General features: G+C 54.9%; 1 protein-coding gene across 1 annotated transcript in view; it reads right to left on the bottom strand.

The window, feature by feature from the left end:
- Positions 1 to 2,010: 2,010 nt before the first annotated feature.
- The window catches only part of LOC119442335 (apoptosis regulator Bcl-2), an 88,801-nt gene continuing 63,105 nt past the window's right edge, over positions 2,011 to 27,706 (bottom strand). The window contains exon 2 of the mRNA XM_037707177.2: positions 2,011 to 5,561. Coding sequence (XP_037563105.1) covers positions 5,415 to 5,561 — 147 coding nt within the window. The 3' untranslated portion in view covers positions 2,011 to 5,414. The remainder of the gene's footprint in view (positions 5,562 to 27,706) is intronic.

Here is a 27,706-nt window from a genome sequence, read left to right as displayed (position 1 = left end):
TCGATTTCTCGCGCTAGTAATGTCCGCCTCTCAGAATAATACAGGAAGAAAAACTCGTTCTGGTCGGGGATTCGAACCCGGGATCAACAAATTACCGGTCGCTCGCTCTGCCATCTAAGCTAAGCGAGAGGCTAGCAGATTGCAGCGCGAGGGCGAATTAATCGACAGCTCGAAAGCACTAGAGCACTGAATGTTGGAAATCAGTTCTGCGGAAGCCTGCATTGTGGAGGATCGAAAGTTCATGAAAGGGGAAAATTCTCATCCACATCACTGTAGCACGAAGCTAGACGGAGAGAGTGATTGTGAGGAGGAAGATGAGATGAAATGAACTTTATGCAGCTCCTCTGCTCTGCCGCTCAGTACAGGGCCTTAGCTGCCCATCTCGGTGGGTCGACCAGTTCGAGCTGGTCGGTCCCGTCGACTCTGAGCTGTACAGCGCTGCCTCCCATTGCCGTGTGGTAGGATTTGTTACGAGTGCGAGCTCTGGAGTGCGTGCGCATGCTAGTACACCGTGGAAGAGCGTTGCGCATTCGTCGCAGTATGGGGTACATATTGACCACTTTCGCGGCGATCCCGTGGGCGCTGCCACGTTTGATCACACGGTGACGCGTCCATTGCGTGCCACAGCTGCCTCCGTGTTTACAATAGATGTACTTACATGACTCCGGTGCGTCTCAGGAAATCTGTTTCGGGAAATATCGTAGCCGCTGAGTGGACGACACGAAGCTTTGACCACAGCTTCAGAGGACGCGTAAAAGCGCTTTCGGAGCTCATTGCTTTGTCCAAATGACGCGAGCAGCGTATATGATGTTTGTTCTAAAAGCGAGGCTAAATATTTATTCAAAGCTATCCAAACTTTTCGCTTATGAATTGAATCAGGATCGGTGTGTTTTGCTCCTCGTTATTTATTTGGCAAATACTTCGAAGCAGCGGCTTGTTACGTTTCTGATCGACTCAGTTAAGTTCGTCCGTGTGGTCACTATCTGATGATTTCGGGACTAATTGCTCGCGTGTGTGCTCAATTGCCAATAGATTTGTTCTTTCTGCGCACAAGGCTTGGAACGTAGCTGTTCTGTACTTTGTAGTAGCTTGTTGCAAAGATGTATTATCGCTAGTAACTTGCTTACTCCTGTGGACCGTCACGCGAAACATTCAGCTTCGACCATTCGTGCGCTATCGGTGTCGTCGCTGTAACTCATGCTTTGGCGCAATGATTCAAGTGTGCGCCCATTCACATATCCTTAATACGTTGGCGATAGAGTGTGCGTAAATTTGCGTGAGAGTTGAGGTAGATGTGTGTAGATGATAATGTGCCCTAAACTTGCCAGGAAGCGGTGCTTCTCCCTTCGTCGCTGTTTGAAGAGCAGTACTCCTCTTGCCGACGTTCCGGGGTTTAAGTCTTTCCTTTGGAGGTTAGCGATACAACGCTGGCAAATGAGTGAATTTTTTTTATCCACGAGGAAAGTCGTGCATCGATAAGGGCCAGCAACACAGGCTGTCCGTATGTAGTAACGGTCCGTGAACTTGGTCACCCATTCAATTCCTTAGTAGACCAGTCACTATTTTTGCAGCAACTACTGCACACGTCTTCAATCCACCGCCCCACATTTTAGCAGCATGAATGAAGCGCAGTGCGTGAGCAAGAACCCAGTTGCATTTCCGACAGCTGATCGCACAGCAGCAAGGCAGAAGCGGTAATGGTTTCGTATTCGCGCGCTTTCGCTGAGGCAACGTGCGGCGCGCCGCCGAAAGCGCCATCTCGTTTCTCGAAAACAAACTGCTCCGTGAAAAGGGTAAATAAGAATACAGCGCAGGGTGCATAGCGTGGCACCGACTCGTGGATGAATGTGTGCAGGGTGTGTGCAATGTATATAGCCGCGAGCTTGAGTAAGTCGACCTGACTCTCTCAAAGATTGTACACCGAAGTCTCACCCGTTGTGCCCGACGCAGCATCACTGCTCCGTCATAATACAAGGCCAGCTGCAGAAAAAGGAGTCTCACGCAGTAATGTACAGCATAACGTGCTTTTTATTTAGTACCTCAATAATTTTATCCTCTTCAGGTTCCAAAAAAAGAAAAGCACAAGATATGTACAGTACAGTACGACAAGTAAACGAACGCGAACAATCAGAACTGTTGCTGTTTGAACACAGGAACACATTCATCACCACAGGGAAGAAGTCGGGTCACACTAAATAAACACGAAAACCGAACAGGATGAGCGGATATTCAAAGTAACTCTGTATAAAAGCTTGCCGCCGAATACAAAAGAACACGCGCGTTCGACAAGCGATACTTGCTCGCGTACACAAGCATCAATTAGTGCAGATTCTTAAGGCAAAAACGCCTTTACGATGGGGTAGGGGGAGAGGAGGGGGACTTGTGCGGCTTGCTCCGCCATTAGAACAAAAGCGCGGCTCCCTAGAAGCACCGCACGACTGACGATAGGAGAATTGGGCACAGGAAAAAGAAGAAAAAAAAAAAACTTTGCACACAGCACACAGACAGACCAAGCCGAACGATGCTATTTTGCGCCATTCGTTTTGTCCGGTACTGCATTCACTCTCGCCATAAAGAAACATTCGTTATAAGATACTCCTATAAAGTTGACAGGGGATGACACGCACAACCGGCGCGAATTAGATAAATTATAAATACGGCGGCGCAATCGTAGCGTACTTACAACATCGCATACCACTGCACATGTGATAAACCTAAGGTAAAACGAAGGCCCTCGACCCAGGAGAATACTCGACCCGACTGCAATGGACATGTCGATTAGAAAACAAGAAAGCTGCCGGAGAAAACGGCACGAACCGGGCCTGCGCGTGTGTGAAATACTCCTAGCTCGTGCAAATGTAGGTAACGTTTACACCATTTACATATATGAAAAAAAAAAACAAAGCAGGTTCATGTATCACACGGTCACAGCAATAGTGCTGCGCATCGCCGCGAGAGGGCGACTCACAGGAGCGTGCACAGAGGAGTCAACGTTTGAACACTTGACGCTTCACTGCAGGGATGTAGGACTCCTGGGAGTCGGGGGCCTTCCAACGAAAAACGCGAGATAATACTCTGTAACGGCTCACACTCGTTTGCAATCAGATACCTTTCGTGCATTATCGAAGTGGTAGACAGTACTTAAAAAGAAAAAAAAATATATAACAAAAAAGAGAAAAAGGGACCGCAATTTGTTCTTCCATCACCGCTTCAGGACGTTCGTAGTCACGAGTACACGAAATAATAACGAAGGACTGCAACACCGAACAGAAACACGCCCCGAGCGCCGTCGGCATGAACTGCGCAGCCATGGAGGGCTGAAACGGCCGCGGAAGTAGTTAATATTCATATTAGGAAAGCGTCAGACATGCAACTACTTGGTGGCGTATGGCTGTTCCTACGAGATTTTGCGAGACCTTCGCGTGCTGGCACCGTTTTCGCTATATTCACCGCAACATCGTCCTGAAAAAACACCGCGAAAAACAGAAGACACCTGAGAAGATATTGCTAAAATTTGAAGCAAAGCTTTAAGCATTGAAATAGAGCTACCTTCGTCGTACCGGACTGTGTTATAACTAAACATCGTCTACAGCTCTCATGCCTATAGGGGCGTTACGAGAACACTTCGCGTAGAACGTTGGAACTATAGCTAGAAGGAAGCAGTGATAGAAACTCTTTCAAGACGTGGCTTTAGGAACGCGAATAATTCGTGCGATAAAAGTTGCAAGTGCGTGGTTTCGTGCAGAAAAGGCAGTTAAGACCCGTTACCCCTCGCACACCCAGTGCCCTTCCACGCAAAGCCGATAGCCAGCAACGGCGAGAGGCTGATTAAACCACGCCTAACCTATTCATTTCCCATGATTTCCAGTTGAAAAATTCAACACGTGACGCTTTTACAGCTGATCGAGTACACACCTACAACGCATGCCGTGAACTAGGGCAAACGTATTGCGCACAGACAGTTCTACACATTGAATACCACGCATCGTTCGGCTGCAACACCTTGACTGGATTAAATACTTTCGCATGTTGGTGAAAACACCTACGCTGTACTGTCCTGAAACGCACGCTCCTTGGGGAATCGGCTGTATATTTTGGCAGTGCTTGATGAATCGACAAGATTGACGTAACACTGACGCTGTAAAGCGACATTAAGAATATAAAAAATGGACATTAAGGACGTGCGCGCATAAAAGGATGCTTAAAGTCTTCTGGCTGCACTGTTGTGTTCCGCTTTCTAAGCGAATAGAGACCCCCCCCGTATAAAAGATGTGCCCAAAAAGTTACTTTTTTTTTTTTTTTTGTCAACGGCTGTAATCACTTTTACTCAAAGGGCAGCGTCGGACTAGCTGGCGTTGCTGACAGTATATGGATTCCGCCGGCGCAAATAAGAGCATTAGAACAAAAAGGGAAAAAAAAAAAGGAAACTGCACGTAGAAAATAAGAAAACCATAAACAGTCAACTACAGGCAAGACTCTCGCACACTGAACACGTTCACACAAGTAGTTCACAGCATTCAGGTAAAATTAACAAGAACATTTTCACGCAACTCGACGCAATTAGCACTGCTGTATTTAAAATTGACAAAGAACGCGACCGGAGCGCGACGCGTACAGGTAAGCGACGCTCATCTCGGGAGGTGATTGCGTTCGGCATATACGGAGAGTCCGCAAGTAAATGTAGCAAAACGTACCGACAATTTTTTTTTTTCTTTCGGGTGAACGACACACACACACATCGGCACTGTAGTAGGCGCTCGCTTTACACGCGGGCGAATTCACCGCTGCGCCGCACCCATCACACATTTCGTTCTGCAAGTCCTGCTGGCGGGCGGGCTGTATATAAGAGACGACGAAGCGGCGCCGTCGTTTGAACTCTCGTAGAAGGGAGTCGCTCGTCCACGGAGCGAGTTAATCATTGTCCGTACGTCCGTACCGCCGTCTCCGCGAGCACCACACCAACATACAGTCGGCCACCGGCCCACCGTGACAAAAGCTGCGCGACAAACGAGGCGCAACGACAGCGACGAGGAACGCGAAAAGTCCGAACCGCCGAAGACTCGCCACTTGACCACACTGCTGCCGCTGTACTCTTCGTCCACCGCCACAGTCGCGAGATGAACCCCGGAGTCGAGGCATAGGTAGACGCACGGGACAAGTCCAAGAGTGTCCTCGAGACAGCTACAGCTTGGCGAGTGTTGAAGAAGGCGAGTTCCTCGGCGATCACGCCGTCGGTCAGGGACGACGCAGTGGTAGAAAAATCCGGCCGGCTGGTCGTCTTTTGTCCTGCAGGTACACGTGAAGCGTGTGTACTGGTGGAGCTTGTGTGTCCAGGCCAGCCGCGGCGCGTAGATACCGGGGGAGCGCGGCGGGCGGGCCGGGCGCTGGTTATCGTCCGGCGCCTGCGCGGCGACCTACGACTTGGACGTGAGGAAGGCGCCGAGCGTGAGGGCACCGAGCGCCGTGACGGCCACCCCGCACACCACGTTCTTGAAGATTGGCCAGGGAGACTCGGCAGCGCCGGTGTCGTCGCGCTCCTCGCTGAACACGACCAGGCCGTCCTGCGCACAAGGAAAAAACAGCATACGTGTTAGCGCGGTATGCACACACGCACAGAACCGTTATTTCACGAGCGCTATATATACAAACATCAGCGAATGTAAACACAGTTTTAGCCGCCCGAATCGATTGCGGGGGAAGTAGGCCGGGAATATTCCAGGAAAACAAAGCCTTGGACACCACAATACTAGACATCGGCTGTTCGGCGAGTCTTGCATACCATTCCGTGGAACCACGGAAAATTCCGTGGAACCACGGAAATGAAGGACACAATTTCCTGCACCTTCTTCCACTGGTTCGCGTTTTGCTTCAGGTGGGAACATTATTAGATAACCGTCTGAGGTGTCTATAGCAAACACGTTTCAACAAACTATTACGGCGTAATATTCAACCAAATCGTATAGCAAACTTCATTTATATAGTACTAGGGGACGCGAAGTCACTTAACTCGCTATACGAAACTTGCAACGACACTTGAGCAGCGCTTATAACGATTTGGCATCGCAGTACTTGGTGTAATTGTATTGGTCTATCTGTATTGTATGTACGCGTATACTTGTATTAGTTGAATGTATCTATATCCACTCCTGCTAGGGCCTCCTGATGGCCTGCAGTATTCTGTAAATAAATAAAAATTAATTTGGTCCCAAAATATCCCGTTCAAGCCACGCACGCCCGAGAAGCAATCCACAAGGCGAGTATGCAGCATAAAGGCCCGTATTCTTATGACACGAGGAAGTTATGCGCACACCTGTGTCGTGAGCTATATACGCAGGCGGACACAGGAAGAACGCGAAACATGATCTGCCGCCGACTTGCACGTGGCTTGCGCAAAGAGAAGCAAGGAAAGAAACTAGAAGGCAGAGGCGTTGGCGCTTAGGCAGCTAACGCGTCCGCAAAAACCTCGATGTGTTGGTGTCATCGATTTTGCGATACGCCGCGGCCCGTTTTATCGATTCGTCGGCGCCCTTCCACCGAGAGACGGCTATAGTGCCTCGCTAGGGGTCGCGGGGCCGCTCACCCGATGGCCTCGGGTCACGCAGGGGAAAATGGGGGGAGCGGAGCGGTACCATGTACTGACGCTGGCACGACGTGGCTTCACGATGATGACAAAAAGCAGGGGAGACCCCTGTTGGCAGGTTGCGCAATGGCACTGTAAACTGGAAAGGCGGAGATAGTATAGAGTGCTCAAGCAGCGTACTTTGCAAGGCGCCGTAGATCGTAAGCCAACTTGAGCCTTCTGGACACCGAGGCTACTTATCCTATAAAGATGGGCTGCAAACGCAATGCGCGATTGAGGCAAGTCAAGGATGCGAATGAAGGCTTGCTTGGTAGGCATGCGAGAAAGCAGTGGTGATGACGGTGGGGTGACGGCCAAGAAACTGCGAGCTTCATGACGAAACGACGGGACAAGCATTTTCGACGTGTAGCGCACTTGCAAACACGGATGAAGCATTAGCGAGAAAAACCGAGGAGTGAAGGTGGTCTCGTTAAAAAGTGAGAAAGCAAGCGCGAGCTTCGCCCATGGACACACAACTTTCACGCAAGAGGAAACCGCGGCTTCAACCGGCGTCATTACGCGGTGCTGTGTGCACGATTAGTGTGAAGCACTCACTTAACCCAATACACGACACAGAATTTGTCATCTTGGACTGGCCTGTCAGCGAATGCCTCTCGCGTCAACATCGAGACGGCACGGCGTATCTTCGCCCTTGACTAACGTCGCAAAATGTACCGATTCGCTGAAAGCACGCATCCGAATGCGTGCCATGGCTTCGCGTCTTGTCGACTCGAGTCGTTACTGACGCGCTGAAGCGACGGGATAGCGGCAAGAGAAAAGGCAAGACTCCGCATCGCGACAAGCAAGGCTATATACAGCCGATATGCAAGAGCGCGCGTCCTCGGAAAGGCCGCACTATTGGCAGACAGGCGAGTCTGTTGCGCTCGCAGCCGGCGCGCGCAATCGCTGCTATCCTCATCCGCCAGCAGGAAAGAGTCCAACTGCAACAACACTCGCGCAGCAAATTCTGTAGCCATTTACAGGCTCTGCGCACGGCTAATCTCGACACTGCTCTGGCAACCGCAAAGACCTATCGAAATGTGGACTCCCTCTTCAGATGGAATCCGCGAAAGATGAACGGTTCGACATATACGAGTTGAAAGCTGAAGACAGGTTCAACGCTAGCTATATATAGAGACCTTCGAAAACAGTAAGTGCAGTTTCAATATAAACATTTGCAGGCTCAAACCAAGCAAACACGTCCAGCGATAAAGATGGCGGTGCTTTCCTTAGGCTGGGGCAGCACGCGCAATACGCGAATGAACAGATGGATCCGTTTAATATATATGTTGGTATTTGTGCTAACGCAAACGCCTTTGAAAGGCTCGAAACCATAAACGTCGGTCCTCTCGCAGTCTTATCTGAGCACCGATGCCCTCTACGCCAGAAGGTCCTTCCCATGCAAGAGCGGTACGGGAGACCACGCAGAAGCAAGACAAAATTGGAAGCCCATCCCTGCCGAGGCATAAGGCGCGCCATCACACGTCAGGAAGAAATGAGGAGGCGATGGGGAGGAAGCAGGAAGAAGAGAGTGCCCCTTCCTCCCGCGGAGTTTATGCAAATGCTTCAAACTCGCACGCGCTTCCCTAAACGGGCGTGACATGTCCCCCGCCCCGACAGCATATTAGCGCGCGCTTTGAGGATACATCACGCGAGGCCGCGGGCCAGGGCGGCGGCTGCAGACATGGTGACAGCGCGAAAGGCGTCAACGCGCGTTCGTTTCCGCGCGGGAAATTGGGGGAGCCGTTCGCACGCACTTGACATACGTCACGGCTTTGAAGAGTTGAGAGGAGAACCTACAGGACGGGGGGTGCCAATGATGAGAGGCAAATAGGGCCGCGGAGGTGTGTCAGTTTGCGTATTCCTGCGGTCAGGCAGACCAAACGGATTGTCCACGCATAGCGGTCATATTGCACAACACGGACGGGCCCTGACGGGCAGAGAGGCTGACAAACCTGCGAACGTACACAACCGCGCCCGTAGTAGGGTGGTGCAGCTGTGGAAATTGGGAGCGCGCGCTCCTCAAGAACCCTTTCTTCTCGGCGACGCGTGACGTGACGTGAATGCGTCGCTGAGCCGCTCTGAAAGGCGCGGGAGGCGTGTATGTGTACACAGACAACCGGCGTCCTGCCGCAAGGTGCGACCCTCGAGAGTCCCACGAACGCATACGTGTCTTCTACACGTGCGCGCGCGCGCTGTGGCGCTCTACAATGACGTAGACAACATAGGACGGCGGCGCTTAGCACGTTTCTCACAACGGTCCTGCTTTGTGTACCGCTTTGCCGAGGCGTACGTGGCTACACCGGGCGAAGCATATGCGCTGAAGGGTTGCTTGTCGCTGTGCTCTTTCCGGGGCCACACGACGATTTACAAGACACAGATTACGCAGGCCTCCATGCTGCGTTACTGCGTGCAGTACGTCCGCCCGTTCGCTCAAGGAGATCCGTGCGCGCAAGATCAGTGAGGCAGGGAAAGCGTGGTTTTGCCGACTGCACCGACGACGGAGGGTCTTAGCGTTGTGATGCGAGATGCGTGCGAACGAAGCAAACATACGGGGGCCGGAAGCCGGGGGGAGAGGAAAGGGGGTGAAAGGGAGTGTCTGTACGCTATGATGCGGAGAGCTGAGAGCGCGTGGCGTTGTCGGTTTATTCTTTCTCCATCTCCTTGCAGGTTTTTTTTTTTTTTTTTTTTTTTTTTTTTGCAACGATTGTTTTTGACGCGCCTCGCGTTTCACCTCGTTTCACTCGGGGTAGTGTGTCAACGTCACGAGATGCTCAGGCTCGTCCGACGTGACGGCATCAACACAGCAGACGGCGCTCGCTCTCGTGCAAGTTGGGAGAGCAGGCGAGAAGCCAGCGCGTCTTTAAGAAACAGCCTCCGTGGCCCGTACGTATATATACGGCGGAAGTGGAGAGGGAGTAGGTGCTCTAGGTGGTGGCCGACACGACTGCTTTGGAGACCGGAACACCGAAAAAATGCAACCGCCTTATCGACCAGCATCGCTTATCTATATTGCGCAAACCTGCGGATACTCAAGCACGTGTGGGGGCTGATGTTCAGCGATATGTCACCGACTTGCGACTCCGCCGAAGCTTACACAACGAACCAGCAGTTTTTAGCAGCAGTCGGCAGTATGAACTAGAGTTAATGTATATGGCTCCGCAGCCATATATACAGTAACTGAGTGTGGACTAAAAGGCCATAGAGTTGCCGCTTATGGGTGGTAGCACGGCCCTCGCAATGAGGAGGCAGGAAAGAGTATAAAGTAACGGGGCGGTGACGCCTCCGAGGACCACCGAGCGAGCCAATGGAAAAAAAAAAGCGAGGCGCCGGCCAAAACCCACACGCGAGCTAGCACGCTCATCGGGAGCGGGCGAGCCACGGCAGGCAGGAACGGCGGCGGCGGTGGTGGTGGCGCCTCTTTATGACAGCGACAACGTGTCCGCCACACGCTCCTCCGTCCGCGCCGCCGTGAGAACGACCTTGGGGAAATTAACCGCGCAACACAAACACAATCGGACTGCCGCACGCGCGCGCGAGGCCGCCGCCGCCGCAAAGGCGGAATGACGCCTGCGCCGGGCGTGGGATCGTAGACAGCCGAGGAAAGAGCTCCTCCCTCGGCACGCAGGTCTTCGCAAGGGGAGGAGGGCCGCCTCGCCGCCGACCGGCGCTGATGCTGCTCGTCTCGCAATGCAGGGCGTAGCCAGAATGCCTTTACCCCGTATCTTCCGCCGGCATTCGAATGCAGAGACAGGGAGGGAGTGGATCCTGCTAGCAAAAGTGGAAACCCCTCGACGACGACAGGCAAAAACGCCATTCCTGTAAGGGTGCGCTATTTACCTGGGTCGAGCGCACAAATGCACACGTTCATCTCTGTGTGCTTTTTCGAATGCCACTGATGCGCGCAAACGCCATGGTACAAGTCAAGTATAGCGGAGGCATCCGCCACACCCAGGGACAAGAGCGGCACGACCAGGGCAAAAAAGCTGCAACGGATCTTCGAAAGCCTTGATGGGAGCGGCGCAAAAGAAAAGGGTCGGAGAACAAAACAGAACGCGCTGTACGCCTCCTCCCGCGCCCAGAACAAAGCGTCCCCGTCCCTTTCACTCCCGGATGTTGCGTATAGCAATGCGGGGCACACCACGACGAGCATCCGCGCAATGCGGGCGTCGCCCAGAAACAAAAGGCTTTTGTTTGCTACCGCGCGCCATTAGAGAGGAGCACCGCTGGCTTCGAGCACACGAGACAAAGTACTTTCCCTGCACAACGCGCCAAGGTGTACCGCGCCGTCTTCCTCCGGTCCCAGCGTGCGCACCAGGCGGAAAGGCAGGACTCGGCGACTATGGCACCTCACGCTCCTGCCAGTAAACGTGTCGTTGTTCCGTTTGCCTCGTTGACCGGGGCGCGGAGGCGGACATGAGGCGAGAAAAATCCGAGCAGCAGCCCAACAGTATACACGCCGGTGGCCCCGGCAAGCGAGCCAGCCGAAGCAGAAATAAAGACCCCCGGCGGCTGCCGTCGCCGCAGCCGGAGTGCTCGGTCTCCCCGGCCGAACGTAAATCACAGCCTCGATCAGAGAGCGCGAGGCACGCCGAGCGAGATAGCCGGAAGGAAGAAGCCTCGCGGGCGAAACGAAAAAGATGCCGGCGTTTTGTCTTTCGGGAGCGCCGACGAGCCGCTAAAGCCGCCGCCGCCAAACGCACGCACTCACGCACACCGTTCCCATTAAGAAGAGAGGACCAGCCAATCCTCCCCCCCTCTACTCTTCGCACAGCCAGCCAACCAGCGTGCGTGCCCACCACCGCTTGGTCCGAAGCCCGAGCGATCTATCTCTCGTGTATTGGCGAACGACGTCGAAAAGGCGCCGCCTTTTGGCCGTGGGAAGCCCCGCTTGACGGACTGCCGAGACTGGACCCTCATTTTTCACTGCCTAGCGGCGCGCTCCTCAGGAATGCGGCGGTACGTGGCCGCCGACCATCATCCTCTTTCCCTGCCTCGGCCTCCTCTCTCCTAGCTAGCTCTATCGGCCGGCTTCTCCAGAGTATATGGCCGGTGGCGATTCCCGTCAAACAGCCAGGTGAGAGAAGCGTCATAAAAGGTCGAAGCGGCGAAGGGATTGATCCGCAATACCAGTCATCGTCGCTGGCGAAGTCTGCGAGATTGCGCTTCTGGCAGGAGACCTTTTATAAGAGCTACCCTGTGACCACCGGGAAGTCGTCAGCTGCGCAGCGGCTGACAGTGCTAGCAACTTCGAAGCGCCCACTTCCCACGGCCGCTTTGGCGGGTCGGAAGCTGCCCTTTTTGAAGACTAGAGGCTTACAGGCGAACGTGTCCATTCGGTTCCATTTGTTTTTCAGCGCAGAACTTTCTTGCCAAGGCTGCAGGCAGGGGAAACGAGAATACCGTTAATGTCCGCGCTCCACGCTGCAAATTAAACTTTCGAGCGCCACAAAGAAATGAAAAAGAGCTCAAAATAACAAGGTTTATCCAAGGAGAAAACAGCTCTTCGTGTAAACAGCACCACTGCGCACCGCCAATCTCACTCTCGCGGAATTCGTGACCGCACTACAAACAGCCGCGTAAGGGGGGCAAAGCCGCAAAAACAAACGCACGCGTTCCGAAATAAAACAGTCACAAAGTGAAGGACAGAGGAGTAAGCACGCTGCCGCAGCCGCAGCAGCAGCACACGTGAGTGCGATTCAGAAAGAAACAAAAACAAGACTTGGGCGAAAGAAAGAACGAGACAAATGGCGTTTCGCAGATGGGATCGCCCAAGGCCCCCGGATTTCACGCATCGTAGGTCACGGCGTCAGCACGCGCGTGATGCAGAGGGGCGTGGGGGGTATAGCCCCCGTCTCAATGCCTGTGCACTTCTTCCCTGCCTGCCTCAGCACCCGCCATCCAGCACAAAACAGGAGAGTGGGCAGGGTCGCTCGGGGAATGCAGACGAACACGCGATGAACCCTTCAGCTCTACGTGCTGGTCCGTGCTCAAGGAGGACCTTCGCCCTGGTACCCATGGGGTATCGCCGGCAGTGCTCGTGGTGCAGTCGCAGAGGGGGTGTACGTGTTCGTGGTTAACATTCAGTTTCTGTGCAAACAGGGGGTGGAACGTGCACGATTGCACAGCCTTCTCAGCGTGCACATGCGGCCTTTCGCGCTCCAAGACGCTACAAGGCAGGATTGGACGTGCGCTCGTTCTTGGGTGACTTTTGCGGATTAACACGTATCAGCTGGAACGTGGGCCGGTGCGCTGACAGGCAAAGCATTGCTCGGTCAGCGCACCCGTAGCGTTTTTCTTTTTTTTTTTTTTTAGGATGGACAAGATGGCAAGCGAAACGTAACCCGTCCTATAGCGACAACAGCATACAAACGCGAAAGCACGAGCGCGGTTGTCGCCCCGGCACCCTCGAGGCGATGACGCAGCCCTTTCCCAGGAGGGCCTGAATAACATCCCAAGGTCGCATCGTCATGACTATCCCCCACCCCCGTCTATGGCGCACAAAGAATACAGAGTGCAGCACCCCCCCCCCCCCCCTCCTCCCCAACCACCGCCCTGCGGCAGACGCAAGAACGTATAGACCACCTACATCCGCCCCCGCGTCCCGTTTCCCCTACCCGCCAATAAAGAGACATCGTCTACAGTAGTGATTCATAGCTTTAACTTCCTCGTCTAACAGAACTCTCCATTGCGACAAATGAGCGCTGCAAGGCTGAAGTTCGAGTAGAGTTCTATTTCAGGTCTTTATTGCCCGTATAACCCAGCGAGTAGCTAGCTGTCCCGCGAAAATGGCCACTGCCGAGGTACAGGAAGGTGCAACACCACGAGACCGCAGCTTGTACTCTGAAATTGGAGCTAGTCGAGGCGCGGTATCCCGTTATCGAATTGAAACAGCAATGGTGATACTAGCCACCTAATATCTTTAAGTCGATGTTCTACTGCAACGAACACACCGTATATTTGTAAGTATGCCGCCCGCGAGCTATGCAGAATGTCAGCGGCTGCGTGATAGCGCCCACAGAACAGCAACTCCGTCGAGACATTAGTGGTGATCAGGGCGACCGGGGCCACGTACGAGGCCACCGCCCGCCCCCAGGAGCCTGCAGAGGACTTCACGGACCAAGATGAAAAAGAAGAGGCCAGCAGGCGCCACACACGTCGAGGCGCGGCGCGCACTTTGTGGCTTTGCCTTTCACGCGAGGCGTATACGCGGAGAGAAGAGACGACGAAGGGCGCGCCTGCGGCTAAGCCTCGGCGCCCTCTGTATATATACGCGGCGCGATCCAGGAAGTGACCGGCCCATAGGCGGCTCTTTTTCCTCATGTCGCCGAGAGACTGCTTCGAAGATGCCGCACACTGAAAGAGTTACGAAAGTTCGTGTGTTCGCGCTTCGCCACCGCGTGCCCTGGCAGGACACGGAAAGAGGCTTTACATGAAACACGCTACTTCGAAGTTCCGCGATTACATGCCGTAGATGGAATACGGTTGTCGTCACTTTTGCATGTTCTGCGCAATAATTATTTCGGACGTTTCACTCTGCGGCGTGGACGAGTAAGGCAGCAGCCCTTTCGCGACATAGATGACAGCTCAGCTCTGCTCTGGCGCTACCTTCGCCGGCCGACCTCCGCCGATCTCCAGTAGCATTACACGCTTCTTGAGGTGACGGATGAGCGGGCGACGGCTGAACAAGACGTGACAGCGTCATACTAATGAAATCGACCACGCTGCGCAGTAACCGCGCACGCCGTTTCGGCCCACACGCAGCGAAACGTCCAATCAACGGCGGAACCGTAGTGACATCGACCATGAGCGACTCCAGCCAGTGCACGCGCAGCAAGACCGCCAGGGACGTTTCGTTTCACCGTGAAACGCATCACGCCGATGCACGAATCGGCTGACTGGCGACCCGAACAGAAGCAGAGATCACTCCAAGACAAATCCCGTTCTAAGTCGCCGGCCAGCTCGGCTACGCTCCCCCCTCTGTGGGCACACAGCGTGGGAGCACTAGAGTGCAGAGAGAGGAGGAGGGTCGACGGCGAAGACCGTGCGTCCCGAGAGCCGTGATGGGCCGCTCAGAATGCCGAGCGCCGGTCGTCTCCTACTGGAATTGACAGGAACAACGGCCCGCTTCATTCCTCCCGCTTCTCTGCTGCAGCGGCGCGCATCCTGTTCGGGGTGGTGGTGGCGGCGGACGGGAAGACAGGGAGGGAGGGGAGGCACGACCGTGAAAACGGACGCCGCCGCGCCAGCAGAGGCCACGGCAAAGGGAGCAGCGCTGGCTGCAGGCATGCGGGGCGTGGTGCGCGTGGGCTACCGCGGCCCGCGGGTCATTAGGAAGACCTCGAGGCTCGAAGCAGTAGCGAATTGCACGGTGGCTGCACTTCGCAGACCAGAAGGTGCCCCTGATTCTCCGCGCACGACCGCGGCGAGATCCTTGTACTGCATCGCGCGGTGTATTACAAATACCAGCCGAGAGACTACAGGCTACGACTTTAAAAGGGCCCAAATGGACTACAGTGTCGCGCGTCGTCAGTGAATTGCGTGGCAAGTGAAGCAATGCAGAAAAAGATGAGGTTCGAGCGGGCCCTCGGTGTTCGAGTCAGTCTCTCGCGTTTTTAATAAATCTGAAAGGGGAAATTTCGCAACTGGGGTTCACAGTAATTGAATCTGAAGATCTGCGACCGTCTGAAAACACATCGGTGTTCTCGCGGCCGATTGAGCTACTGTAGCGCGCGCTCAATACAACGCATGGCAAAGCGGTCACGCGTTGTAGTTCATTGTGAGCGTGATAGTATACGCGCCCGACAGAGGGTCAACTTACGCAACTTTTTCATCCCGAGGCGCTAGATACGACGGAGCCTCGGGGCGGCAGGACGACGGCATTCCAAGAGGGCACACCCACGCAAGAGGCCCCCGTAGCTGTCACGTTTCTCCCAGACAAAAGGCCACCGCCCGGCGCGGGCCCCAAACTAGAGGCAGCGCCTTCGACGCCTCGCACGCAGGATTTGCACGCCCTCGCCTTCATCGTACTCCTCAACTGTCGCACAGGCAGCAACGGTAATCGATTCCCGAACCGTTCAAAGGCGGCTACAGCGGGCCAGCGCGGGAGTGCAGCCGGTTCTCTTGGGGGCCTGCAGCGGGGCGAAGCCATATCTCGGGAGCGAGCGAGCGAGCCAGCGAGCGTCCGCTTCTTAACGAGGACAACAACGTCTTCGCCCGTGATCACTGACACGGGGCGGAGCGTTCGGAACAAGCGCCGTTAAAAAGGCACGCCGTGATGGATTCGACGGGAAGTCGCCTGAGTGCGGCCGAGCGGGAAATGAAATTGGCTTCTGTGCTGCTGTTACCGCTCGGCTACCGAAAACAATCGAGGAGCTCCGCGAGGAACGCTAAGCTATCGCGTGTTTAAACGCTGCGCCCCTAGCGACTTAGTACCTAGAAAGGAACGAACACAATAACAAGGCTGGGAAGTGACAATAGCGCAAGATTCAATCACACATACGGCGTAGTTGTATAGCCTTGATCTAGGTGAAGTCCGTTGCGCTGGAAAGCATACAACCAGACCCGACTGTCTAAGATATAGAGTGGACGAAATTACCGCCACTAGGCGACATGTTCAGTGGCGCCGGTTATAAAGCGCATAAAAGCTAAAACGGCTATCGCCATGTTGCGTGGAAGCATTCAAGCATTCGATTAAAGCAAGCGCGAGGCGATCAGATGGGAATGCGGAAAGAACTTCGATGCATACAAGTGGTGCTTCAGGCGCAATTGCCCTTCCGAGCCGGGAGCTATTTGCCCGCTAAGCGCAATTATTGGCAAAGAGCTACCGGCAAAGTTACTAAAGTTCACACTGCCCGTCACGACACACAAGTCTGCATCAACGTAGGAACAGACACAAAGGAAAGAAAGCCCGCAAAAGTCGTCTTCAAAGAGCACCGTGACAACGCTCAAGTCACGACCCCAGGAGCAGGAGGCACTCCTCTGCGACAAGCCGCGTCCGGTCCGTGAACTCGACTGCCGAAGACCGTAGGGCCGCGGCAGGCAGGCAGACTCGCATTCTTCGCGTTCGGGATCCACGGACCTCGAGCGGCGGCGGCGTTCGACGGCTCGTCAAAAGCGATGCGGCGCCGCCGCCCATGAACCGCATTCCAAGACCGCCGGTGGTGTCGCGTCTCGCTGCTGCTGCTTGCTGCCGCCGCCGCCTCCGAGGAGGAATAGGAGGAGGGAGCGAGCGAGAGAGACTGACGCACCGCGCGCGAGCGTGTCTCGTACACAAAAAAATGCAAACGTCAGGACGAGGTAGGGACTGAGAAGGAGGAAGAGGGGAGACAGGCAAAGAAGCCACCAAGCAGTGGCGGGGCGAATCTAAGGCGATCGCTGAGCCGAGGTCGCAGGGGCCCCCACCGAGCCTCTCCCCCCCTGAAGACGACGTCGGCTGCGACGGCACAAGGAGAGAGGAGGGCCTTAGCAACGGCGCGGTGGTTCGTGGCGGTTTCGGGGGGCCATGGGAAAAAACAGCCGAGCCACTGTCGAGTCATCGGGACATGGGAACCCGCGAGAGCACGCGCGCGCGCTGAGAAACAAAATGCATCACACGCACCAGGGAACGAACAACCATGCAGCCTGCCACCACCGCACACACTGGGGGTGCGAGGTCGCGCAGGAAGCGAGAGGACTGCGGAGGAGTGCTCCGTATCAGCCACGACGGCAACCAGTTCACTGGGGACGGGTTCGTCGCAGCTTCGCCTGCATGGGATCAACCGTCGATGTGCGTGCCAGTACAATCGATAAGAGGGCGTCCAGCGCGCCGCATTGAAGAGGAGACTAGCATTCCTCCATGCAGTATACGAGAGAGGTATTACGGGCACTTCGAGACACCGGATCGAGCATGGAGAACCGTCCATAACGAGATACTGCAAGGAATTGAAAAGTGCAACTATAGATAACGCGCGATTCGCGCAGCACTGAAGTATCGACTCGGCCACGGAGAAAGAAGATGCACCGGGTGCTCGAGATGAATGGTTATACTCTGGAGAAACCACTCGCACATCAAGACACCGAAGATATACGCTGTTCAACGTTCCAGACACGCTAATAACAAGTCCGTCGGGGATTAAATGCAGCGGACAACTGCGCTATACAAGGCTCGGCGTATCCAACAGCCGACCTCAGCGTACACGTCGAATTGGTCGTACCGTCATGAGGACGCGCTAAACTAGAAACCAGAATGTCTGCTAACAGCGTATAACAGCAACGCTAGGAAGACTGGCAAAGCGAACGTGCATGCAGCTGGCGCCCAACTCAGCTCCGGAAGCGCAGAAAAGCAAAACCGCCAAAAATACGCTCAAGACGAGCCGGCCGAGGCGTCGCAAAGACGAGGGGTGGCGACACGGAGGCGCCCGTTTAATAAGTGCCTCGACACGCCAGCCTGGTGACAGCGGAATAACGCCAAAGTGGCCGTAAACGCGCCGACGCTCGGGGCGCAAGAGGGAAACAGGGCCGCGGCCCCCCTTCCGGCCGCGTGAATCAGTCAGCGGCTTCGATCGGCCGCCAATAAAGAAGCGCGGGCCGACACCTCGAGGCGTTTTCCCATCGCGGCAAGTCAGAGAAGCCAGGGTCGACGGCCAACAACGCCGCTGGAGAACCTGTATATAGTGGAGGACTCAAAAACAATGGCTAACGAAGTGAGCTCGTGCACTGAGAGCCGCATTCGCGGCCTTAAAGCGCGCATGTAAGATGATCATATACGACGGTGCGCTAGTCCCGCGGTGCCGCTACGAAAACGCACTCTGTCGAGAAGGAAAGGCACGTACGAGCCGGCGCCCCAGGCGGCAATCGCTCATTCAGGCACTGGTTGACTCGGACCAGTTGGTTACGTTTCACTCCGGAAAAAGCATCTCGCCCATCTGTGCTTTGCGCTGTTTTTGACTAAGGCGTTGTTAAGCGTCTTTTCGGTGTTGGAGTAAAGGAATGTGAAAAAATAACACAAAATAAAGTGCAGTCGCAGAAATCGGTTTCACGCTATATGCCAAGACCTCTGGCTAGCTGTCATGCGGCTCCTACTGATATGACAGCGTCCGGTATATATATAGAGCGAGACACAGGACGCATGCAGTGCCGGCGCCAGACGGAGCTCCGGCAGCCGTCAAGCTGGAAGTGATGAGGTCACCGCTCCGCGAGTGCGTCATAAGTGAAGCAAACACGGAAGCCAACGTAAATCAGACAGAACCACGTGGGCGAACGGCTATACGAGATAAAAAAAAGAAAAAAGAAAAACTAGGAAAGAAAGCTAAGCCGAGTTATTCCGTATACAGCTGAGGCAACTCTCGCCACATTTCCCGCGTATAGCATAAACACGCTAAACCGAATGCTTCCAGTGAACTATCTAGGACAGGGAAGAGAGAATAGAGGTATCTTTCTTTTTCACGGTCAAGTCATCGGCAACAGGACAAATCCCGCTGAATCACGCGCGGACGCGCGCGCGCGCAAGGAGTGCAGAATCGAAAAAGACAAATCTCGCCGTTTTCAGGGAACACTATAGCTCCTCGGCTCCTATTACCGACCTGTATTGCGATCTTTCAGGCGCCGCTGCGTGTGTGTACACAAAGGACAAAAACAGGCCCGTCTCTGCGCGAGGAGCTCGAACAAGAGGACTCGAAAGGACGGCGCGAACCGGCTAGCGCGAGGCCGAGTCAATAAAGTTTCGTCACGAAAAGAAAAAGGTCCGCCTGCGTGCAAACAAGATATAGCTCGAATCAACACGGCCGCCAAAGCTACGGGAAGTATAAAAAGAAGCACTGGGAACAGGGAGAGAAGGTGATCTCAGGTCGCCAGCAAAGAGGAAGACGAAGAAGCAACAGTAGTGGGAAGGAGAAGGAAGACTAAAGACGGCGAGCCGTAAGAAGCGACCGAAGGCGACGTTCCCACGCCGCCGCGGAGTGCCGATGGCCCCCCTCCTCCCCCTTCTTGCCCACGCTTTTTTCAAACTCTCCTCCTACCACCGGCATCGCCACTCGTCGGCAACGGAGCTCAAGCTCGCTCGCTCTTCCGCCTCCTCTAGGCACGACGACAGATGCGTCAGAGCGCTTCTCTTCGACGCCGGGCGCAATTCCACGCACATCGGCGCGTAGCGGTGGTGCCTTCTTTTCCAGGCAGTGAGTGGTGGATAAGCGTCATGCTGCTGCTTTCGCGCCGCTTGACAAGGGGCACCGACGTCAGTCACCGCGCTAGAAACGAACGATGAGGCGAAACGTGAAGCCACTTGACGTTGTCTTGCAGCGGGAGCTGCTGGATGCGTTGCGCAATGGGCCACACATTCTGCGAGAAAGGCAGGCGCCCCAGAAAAAAAAAAAATAAATAAAAAGCGAGACACCTGGCAAGTGCGGAGACCTGAAGTGAAATGCAGACGCTATGACGTGAGTGATCGAAGAGGACGACCACGCGGCGCCAGTAGGCGCGCTTGAGACTAACAGCTGTTAAGCTAAAAGAACAAACTGCACGTATAATTCAAGCCGATCTCGGCGTGCGACCGAAACGAAACGAACTCCGCGTAATCGACCATCTTGAGTCGAATGCCGTGAGTCAACGCGTTGAACATGGCTCCTCATTTACTGTGGAACATTACGACATCAGGCAACAAATGCGCGAAATCAGCACGATGTGAATCTTCTTTAACCGGCGAAGGTGATGCGAAGGTTACGTTTTCACAGATCGTGCGACGGGGTCGGTATAAACGAGCACAGCTCACAAGCAAGCACTCGTATGTCGTAAGCGAATGGCCCCAATATGCCGCCCCAGCAAGACGACGCATCAAGCGATCTTCGATTCCGCGACCTGGAGTGGCGAAGGCTGAATCGACACACGTAAAAGAAAACGAAGACAAACACGCCAGACGCCGTAAAGGCGGTGCGAACGAACTGCAACGTGTCGGCACAGCAACAGCGCAGCGGAACTAATCTCCAGGAGGCTACCTCGCACAAGCATATAGCGTCGCAAACAAGATGCGCGTGAGCATTGCTCACCGCCAACGAGGCTGAGAGAAAGAGACGAGACAAGCACGCCGAAAAGTCTCAAGGAGAGGCGAAGGAAGCCGGAGAGGGCAGAGTTCGCGCACCCTAGGCGGCGGCGCTGCTTCAGCAGAAACGGGGGCCATCGGCAGAGCGACGCCGGAGACTGCGGCAACTGCGGCCGCGGTGCAGGCGCACTTGACGCAATCCGGAGAGAGAGAGAACACGTCGCGGGCGGTCCACCGGATAGCGTGGACGCGCGGCAGAAAGTCTGTATAAAAGGCTCCTCCCCCACACAAGCTGCCTTGAGGAAACGCCGCAGTGACAGCTCCCTCGCCCCTCCCTCCCCGTCAGCGGCGCCAAAGATTGTACGACTCCGCATAACTCGCCAGGGTGTGAACGTTCACGTCGGGCGCGAAGAACGCACGGCTGTCGAGTTGTGGAAGGGTATAGCTATATACGGTGGGTCCCAAGAGTTAAGACGCGCGAGAGCGTCAGCCCCCAATGTACAGAATCAACGGGCCGCAAATAAATGCGACTTTGTGGAATGCTCTGGCATCAATACACGGCACTCGCGGAAACGTCGCCAGAAAATGCCCACTGCATGGTTGTACGCTGCAGCAAGCACACTATACGCTGCAATAATAGGAATCGCAATAGTCTATACGCCGAAGATGAGAACGTAGTACCCGTGGAAGGTTTCCGAACAAGGGGGTATGGACGACCGACAATGCCACGGAGACTCCGCTGCCTCGTCCCAATGTCTATAGAGGGCAAGCTGCATCTGCGCCGGCCATGGCCTCCGCATCAGCGTTATTCCCGTGTCGACGTATAGCAACTATATAGCGAAGAAAGCGTAGTTCCCGCGCCATGGGAAGGGCGCCCGGCCAACCGCTCCCAATGTTTCCCGTCGGCGCCAGCGCAAGGGAACAGTGGCTCAGAGTCTCCGCCCCAGTAATGACCGGCTCCGACGTACTCCGGGAAGCGTCCAGTACGGCACGCGTCGGGGTCGGTCCATCTCCCGAGTTTCCTCGCTCAAAAGTTGACCGGGAAATTCGAGGGAGGTACGGTGGAGGGGCTGCGCAGGGCGCATGACGCCCCTTCATTGAGAACGCTTCGCACCCAGGAAATTGCGCCCGCCTCTTCAAAAAGGGCCAGTTCATGTAGAGCACGAGACGTCTTAATCGCGTAGCAACACTTTCCAACGGGCCGGGGAAAGCTGTCTAGTGTCTGTTGATAGAGCGATATTAACATTGACATGAACGAAAGACAAGGGGAATACGTGCACCGTCTCTCGACGGAAGCCATTTCAACAATACAATGCAAAACAAAAAAGAAAGAAAGTATGTACTTTTTACTGGAAACAATATAATTAGCAGATACAAAAGGTCGCATCACAGGCGCCGAATGCACGCAGCTTGGAGCTCAAAATGAGCTTTGCGCGGAACTAACGGCTCGCAATGCAAACGACGGTTCACGGGAGTGCGCCAGTGCTGCTGAACCACGTGCCACGAAGAGTTCGCCACAGAATCAGCATGCTGATTCCGAACTACGGTAGTGTACTAAAGCTCAGACGTTAAGCTCTGGATTTCCTTCCGATCACAAATTATAGACCCCGAGTCCAAAGCGAATGGTCTCTGCCTGCAAGGGCGTCCAGTGCGGAATAGAATCTTATTTAGCCGTTATAAGGAAGCCAAGACGCCGGCGTAACGTAACAACTTCGAAGTGAGGTGCCGGCAACAACAAGAACAAGGCCGGGAAGAAAGGAGGCGAACCGCGTATAGGTTGCCATTAGGAGCCCCGGTAATGAACTCGCGATATCAGGGGCGCTCATCAATGAAGGTCGTCGCGGCGCAGAATGCATTTGAGGCCGGTTTTCAGCTCGCCTGCAGCAGCGGCGAGAAAGGCGGGTATACGGCCTGCGTCGGCGCCGTGAATCATGCCTCGGCGGCGACGGCGCCGGAGAGCGACGGACGCCGTTCCTCGCTCCGCTTGGCAGCAGCAGCGGCAGACTCCGTCGTGCGATCGGCTCGCACGAGTGCACTGCCTGACGCGCGCGTGCTGCTCCGAAGGTCGAAAAACAACAGTGCGCCGCCGCCGGCAACAACTAACCACTGCTGCTGCTGCTGCCACCGTCGCTGCGAGAGCGGCTTCGCAAACTGCGCGCTGCCGCCGAGAAGACTTCGAAGCTGCTTGAAAAAGCTTGCCTAGAATACGTGGGTTTTCTCGCCGTCACCGCGACGAATTCGCTGCAGAACATGCGTGCTGTGAAGTTAAAACTTTCTCGCAAGTGTTGCTTCTAGTCGACTTCGTGTTCACTTGAGGCGAGATATTTTTGCCCGCGGGTCAAAGTGCTTCGTGCGATCGGTTCAAAACTGTAAAACTAGCCCAAATGGCCAGTTCTTACACGGCCGTGGCAATGAGGTCATCCCAGAAGAATCGAACATTCGAGGTCCGCGCAATGTTTGGTACAGCTGTGCGCGCTTGAGGGTGAACCGAGTGCACAGATACATTCCTGGCGTGTCTTCAAGTGCGTCTGCAGTCAGATACCCGTCGTGCATACGTGCTGGAGGACGCGTAGCATCTGGCAGCTAGCACCTGCTTAGAAAGCAGGACAATATCCTATAGTTATCCAAGACGATGGATTGAAATGACGGACGGAACGCAGGAAAACCCGAAACCACCTCTTATTATAGGCGAAGCTGAGAATAAGAGCTTGCTCGATGAGCATTAGAGCCAGGGTTACTCCTTCGGGCCTCGTAACGTTTTTATGTCCTTTGATCTGTATATATGGATCAAGTACCTTAAGTACCTAATAAGTCTGTCATACTCGAAACTGCAGCTGTGTATATACACTCAACCGGCGCAACGGGACGCATACGCTAGCTGTTCGAATACCGACTGGAAAAAAATTCCTTTCGCCTTCCGGAGAGCCATTATACCGCTCAGGCATACGTGACAAGCGCTACACAACAGAAATTTCACAAATGTTTGAATAAAGGAAACGTGAAGGACCAGCGCTATTTAGCCAATACGTGCGAAGGACTCCACCCATGCAGGCGAAGTGACGACATAATGGCCTTCAAGACACGCTCTAAGCAATACGCGCCGACGATCGACTGGCAAGCGACTACTCCCATATCCGCGTCCTTAGGCTTTGACGGCAAGCCACTTTAACCCATGGGGAAGCGATATATTATACGCTAACACACGTGGCTACAAAGATTTTCCTCGCGGCGAATAAGACCCGGCTTCCGCCGAAGGCATTAGGAGTTGCCGTCGCTTTGGTCTGCCAACGTCAAGCGCTTCCCGGTCCGTTTCTCATGCGTTCCGCGGCCTTTCTCGGAAAGAAAAAAATGACACGCTTGAGGTCCTATACCTTCCAGCTGAGAAGCTATAGGGCATTGCGTGTCGTGCATATATGAGTCGCAGATCGCGAAGCTGCATGGTTATAAGGGTGCGTGCATCTGGTTAGGCTTCACAGTGAGCTTCGGGGGTATACGCGGCAGGTTCCGAAGCAGGCGCATACCGAATGGGCATCTGCCACGTCATCGAGAAATTGCGACTGGGCACGCAAGCAAGACGGTGACACTCAAGCGATATAGTTTGCCGACTCGCAACGAAGGACCTAAGTTTACGCCGGAAGTGAGCGAGAGCAACGTGTGTCGGGCTATACAGGGAATTTTAGGGTAGAATATAGTGTAATACAATGCGTTGAAAACGCCTTTCTACCCGTAATGGCAAATTACGCAGTTGTATAGTATGCATTAGGAGCATGCGAGTAGTTGCTCGAGCGATCACCGAAATAGAGCATGCGATTTAAAAACCTATAAGGCAAACTGTCATTGTCAGTTTGCAGAAGGAACTGAGCGTATACGGACGCATTTTGCGTTAACTTGGGGACGGTATACTGCATTCTCTACGAAGTCTGAATGCCCCGAATGTTATATCCAGACCAGCGCAAGGTCACGCAGTACAATTCAAACAGAACGAACGCTGAAGTTGCACTAAGTTTTCTTGGTGGAAAAAATGGGCGAGCGAAATGTCCGCCCGCATCACCACAGGAGAGCGCTCATGAACACACAAGTAAATGGCGCTCGCAATATAAACAAGTTCTACAGCGAACGAAGGCAATATATAGCTAGCGGCGTCACTCAAGAAGCACCGTTACGCAACCTCTTCCTGCGACTAGCTTGCCAGCGATGCGCGCATGCGAAGGCGGAAGGCTGCAGGGCGGCCGGACGTTCACCTTCGGGCGCGCCGCACGTTTTCTGCGCGTGCATTCATTTCGTTCCGGCAGCTGGCAGCGGTCAATCGGGCCGCCGCCATCGACCGCGCGCGGCCCACAGCGTTTTGCGAAGCTTGACTGACGCGGTCGGTCAAGCTTCGACTCGCGGTCGCGCCTCGAGTCATCCTCGGGCAACGCATCACATCTGCATGACCGGGCGGCGAGCACCACACGGGTCGTCGAGAAATGCAAGTATAAAGAAAAGCCCCTCGGCGCGCACGGCACCCGTTCGGAATTACTGTGCTCGGTCGCAGTCGCCCGCCCTCGCCCAACCGGATCACCACAAGCACGTGAAGCAAGCAGCACGAGATTTGGAATGCGCAAGAGCCGCTCTTGCGTGCCCTTCGTTGGCGGGCCCGCGGCTTATTCTTCCACGGTCCAAAGCGCCGGCAACGGGAAGGGATACGCGGCGATGCAGGCTGTGTTATCGCCCAGTTCGGCAGTCTCCCGTACACCCAGGACAAAGGGCTAATGGCGCCTTGCTGCTGTCTTCTCGTGTTGAATTAGATAGGCAACGTGTATGCGAATCCTGTATAGCGAATCCTGGCAACCGTGTACAGCGAATTCGCCGCCCATGTCCCATGGACGACATCCAGATTCAACGAATAAAAACCGCTGCCAGGTCCCTTGCCATTCGGGTAAAACAGGGCCCAGCTGACTAAGTACAAGTAGCTTCGACATAAAAAAAATTAGCGGCTGACAACGAAACCACCGGCGAATACGTACACATACATATGCAGTTGCGCATGACCGCCTCAAGCTTCATTTATACAAAACAGCGTACTGCGGTGCGTGATCACACAGCAAGATATTTATCTGATTCACCTCATGGGCACGCCTCTGATAGCATGTGGCAATCATGCAAATATTTGCTCTACAAAGCCGTCGGACGTTTGCCACTTGGAAATAGCGAAAAGGAAGAAAAACAGTCAAAACTACACCAATAAAGTATAAAGAGGATCCCTCCCGTTTTTGCAAGCCGCGGTTGCAGGCAAAGACGAAGTCCGCGGCTCACGCTGCATGCTGTAACAGGACCCCCAAGAGGAAGAGTCAGACGGTTCTACGGATCAAAGGGAAGCCGAAGGAGCGCCAATTTCCGCCAGCAGGACGTGGGTCCGGGAAAGAGCAACGTCCAGATGTTTCAACGAGCGGAAAAGAACGACGACGACGAGTCGGAACGCGCGCGGCAGCGGGAAGCCTGCTGCACCAACACGGAGGGTGCATCCTCCTCGAGAACGGTTTCGGACGTGCGTGTGTTCGTGCCGCCTATGTATACAACACAGGGCCGAGCGAGCGCCCATAAGGCTTGGATACCGCGTCCCTATAGTGCCGAGCGAGGGCACAGCGCACGAGGAGCGAGAGAGAAGACAAAGAACGCCGCGCGCACAGGTTCGACGGAGGCAGGCGCACCACCGCTGCGCGGCAACAGCCGTTTTCTCCCGCAGCGAGCCAAGCGAGATCGGTCGGCCGACCAAGATAGAAGATGCCTCGCCGCCGAGTCTCATCTGCGCCTCCAATCTCTAGGCGGCGCGAAAGAAGGAGCTCCCAAGAGAAGGAACGCCAGCGCCCGCAGCCAGAGCTATGCGAAGGAGGGGAGTGGTGCTGCGGACGCCATCATTTTCGAGGCCTGGCCGGCCCGCTCCTGAGCGCGCGCTAGGCCGGATGGGCGCCCGGCCAAGAGCAACAATGGCCGGAGCGGTCACGTGCCGCTCCACAGCCCACATCCGGGTTGCCCGGCACATCCACGTCGGGCGAGGCGCCAGTGCCGCGCTCTCGTTCTTGACCGTGCCGCGGCGATACATATATATCTTGCCACGATCGCCGCTGCCACGCAGGGACTGAGCCCTGAGCGACGTTACATACGGGCGCCGCCTGAACCGCCCACTTCAGAGACGCCCAGTTGAGAAATGCGCCGCTAATGAGCTCGCCAACAACCCGAACAGCAAGGACAGTCGTGCTGTAGGATATAGTGTTGCTGGAAAGCGAATAAAAGGCGCGGTCAAGCCGTTACAGAACCGCTCTATAGTCTACAACGCCAAATGTCCTGTCGACAGAACGAGGCCATGACAAGCTGACGTAGTGTAATGCCGGACAAGGCTAGCCGATTCGGATTTTCGCTATGGGGACAAGAATGCGCCCAACTGGAAGCAGGTAGACATAATTCGAGAAGACTGATTCAGCTGAATAAGCGGACCTCAGAAAGTCAAACCTGTGATGCAAGTTGCTGGTCTGCTGTGCCGCGCGATTGATCGCACTCGCCATTCGACCGCTTTTCCGAGGGGGACAAAAGAGCAACAGCTACTGCCCCCCCCCCCCCCCCCCCAACATTTTGAGATGGGCTAGCATACAGGAGCAGCCTGACCTGTCCTGCACAGTAAGCAAAGCAGGCGTGCTCCCAAGAAAGCCGCAGTGCCAAAAGAGAGGGCAAGTGTCTCAAAGAAAAACAAGGGAGGCGCGCGGCCGTGCAAAGTTTTAAAAGTTCGGCAAAGCGACGAGGGAGACTCGGTGCGGCTCAGCTGGCCGACACGAGAAGCCAGGCAGACGCCCCAACGGCGACGACGAGTGCGGAGCCACGTTCCCACGGAGGAGAACACCGCCGAGATGCGGCAGCGAGAAAGAGGAGGAGCCGCGGCGACGAATGTGGGAAGAAGGAACGAAGACGGTGATGAACGCCGCGGAGGGAGCGAACGAAGGAGCCACGTGACTGGCCCCTCTCCGCCATTCCCCACCCCTCACGTGACGGGCGCAGAGAGAGAGAGGGGAAAAGTTCATTGAGGAGGCGAGAAAATTCCT

Source organism: Dermacentor silvarum, chromosome 2 (genome assembly GCF_013339745.2).
Source record: "Dermacentor silvarum isolate Dsil-2018 chromosome 2, BIME_Dsil_1.4, whole genome shotgun sequence".
NCBI classification, from domain to species: Eukaryota; Metazoa; Arthropoda; class Arachnida; order Ixodida; family Ixodidae; genus Dermacentor; species Dermacentor silvarum.
The sequence above is the reverse complement of the archived record's forward strand: the minus strand, read 5'-3'. Positions and strand labels throughout refer to the sequence as shown.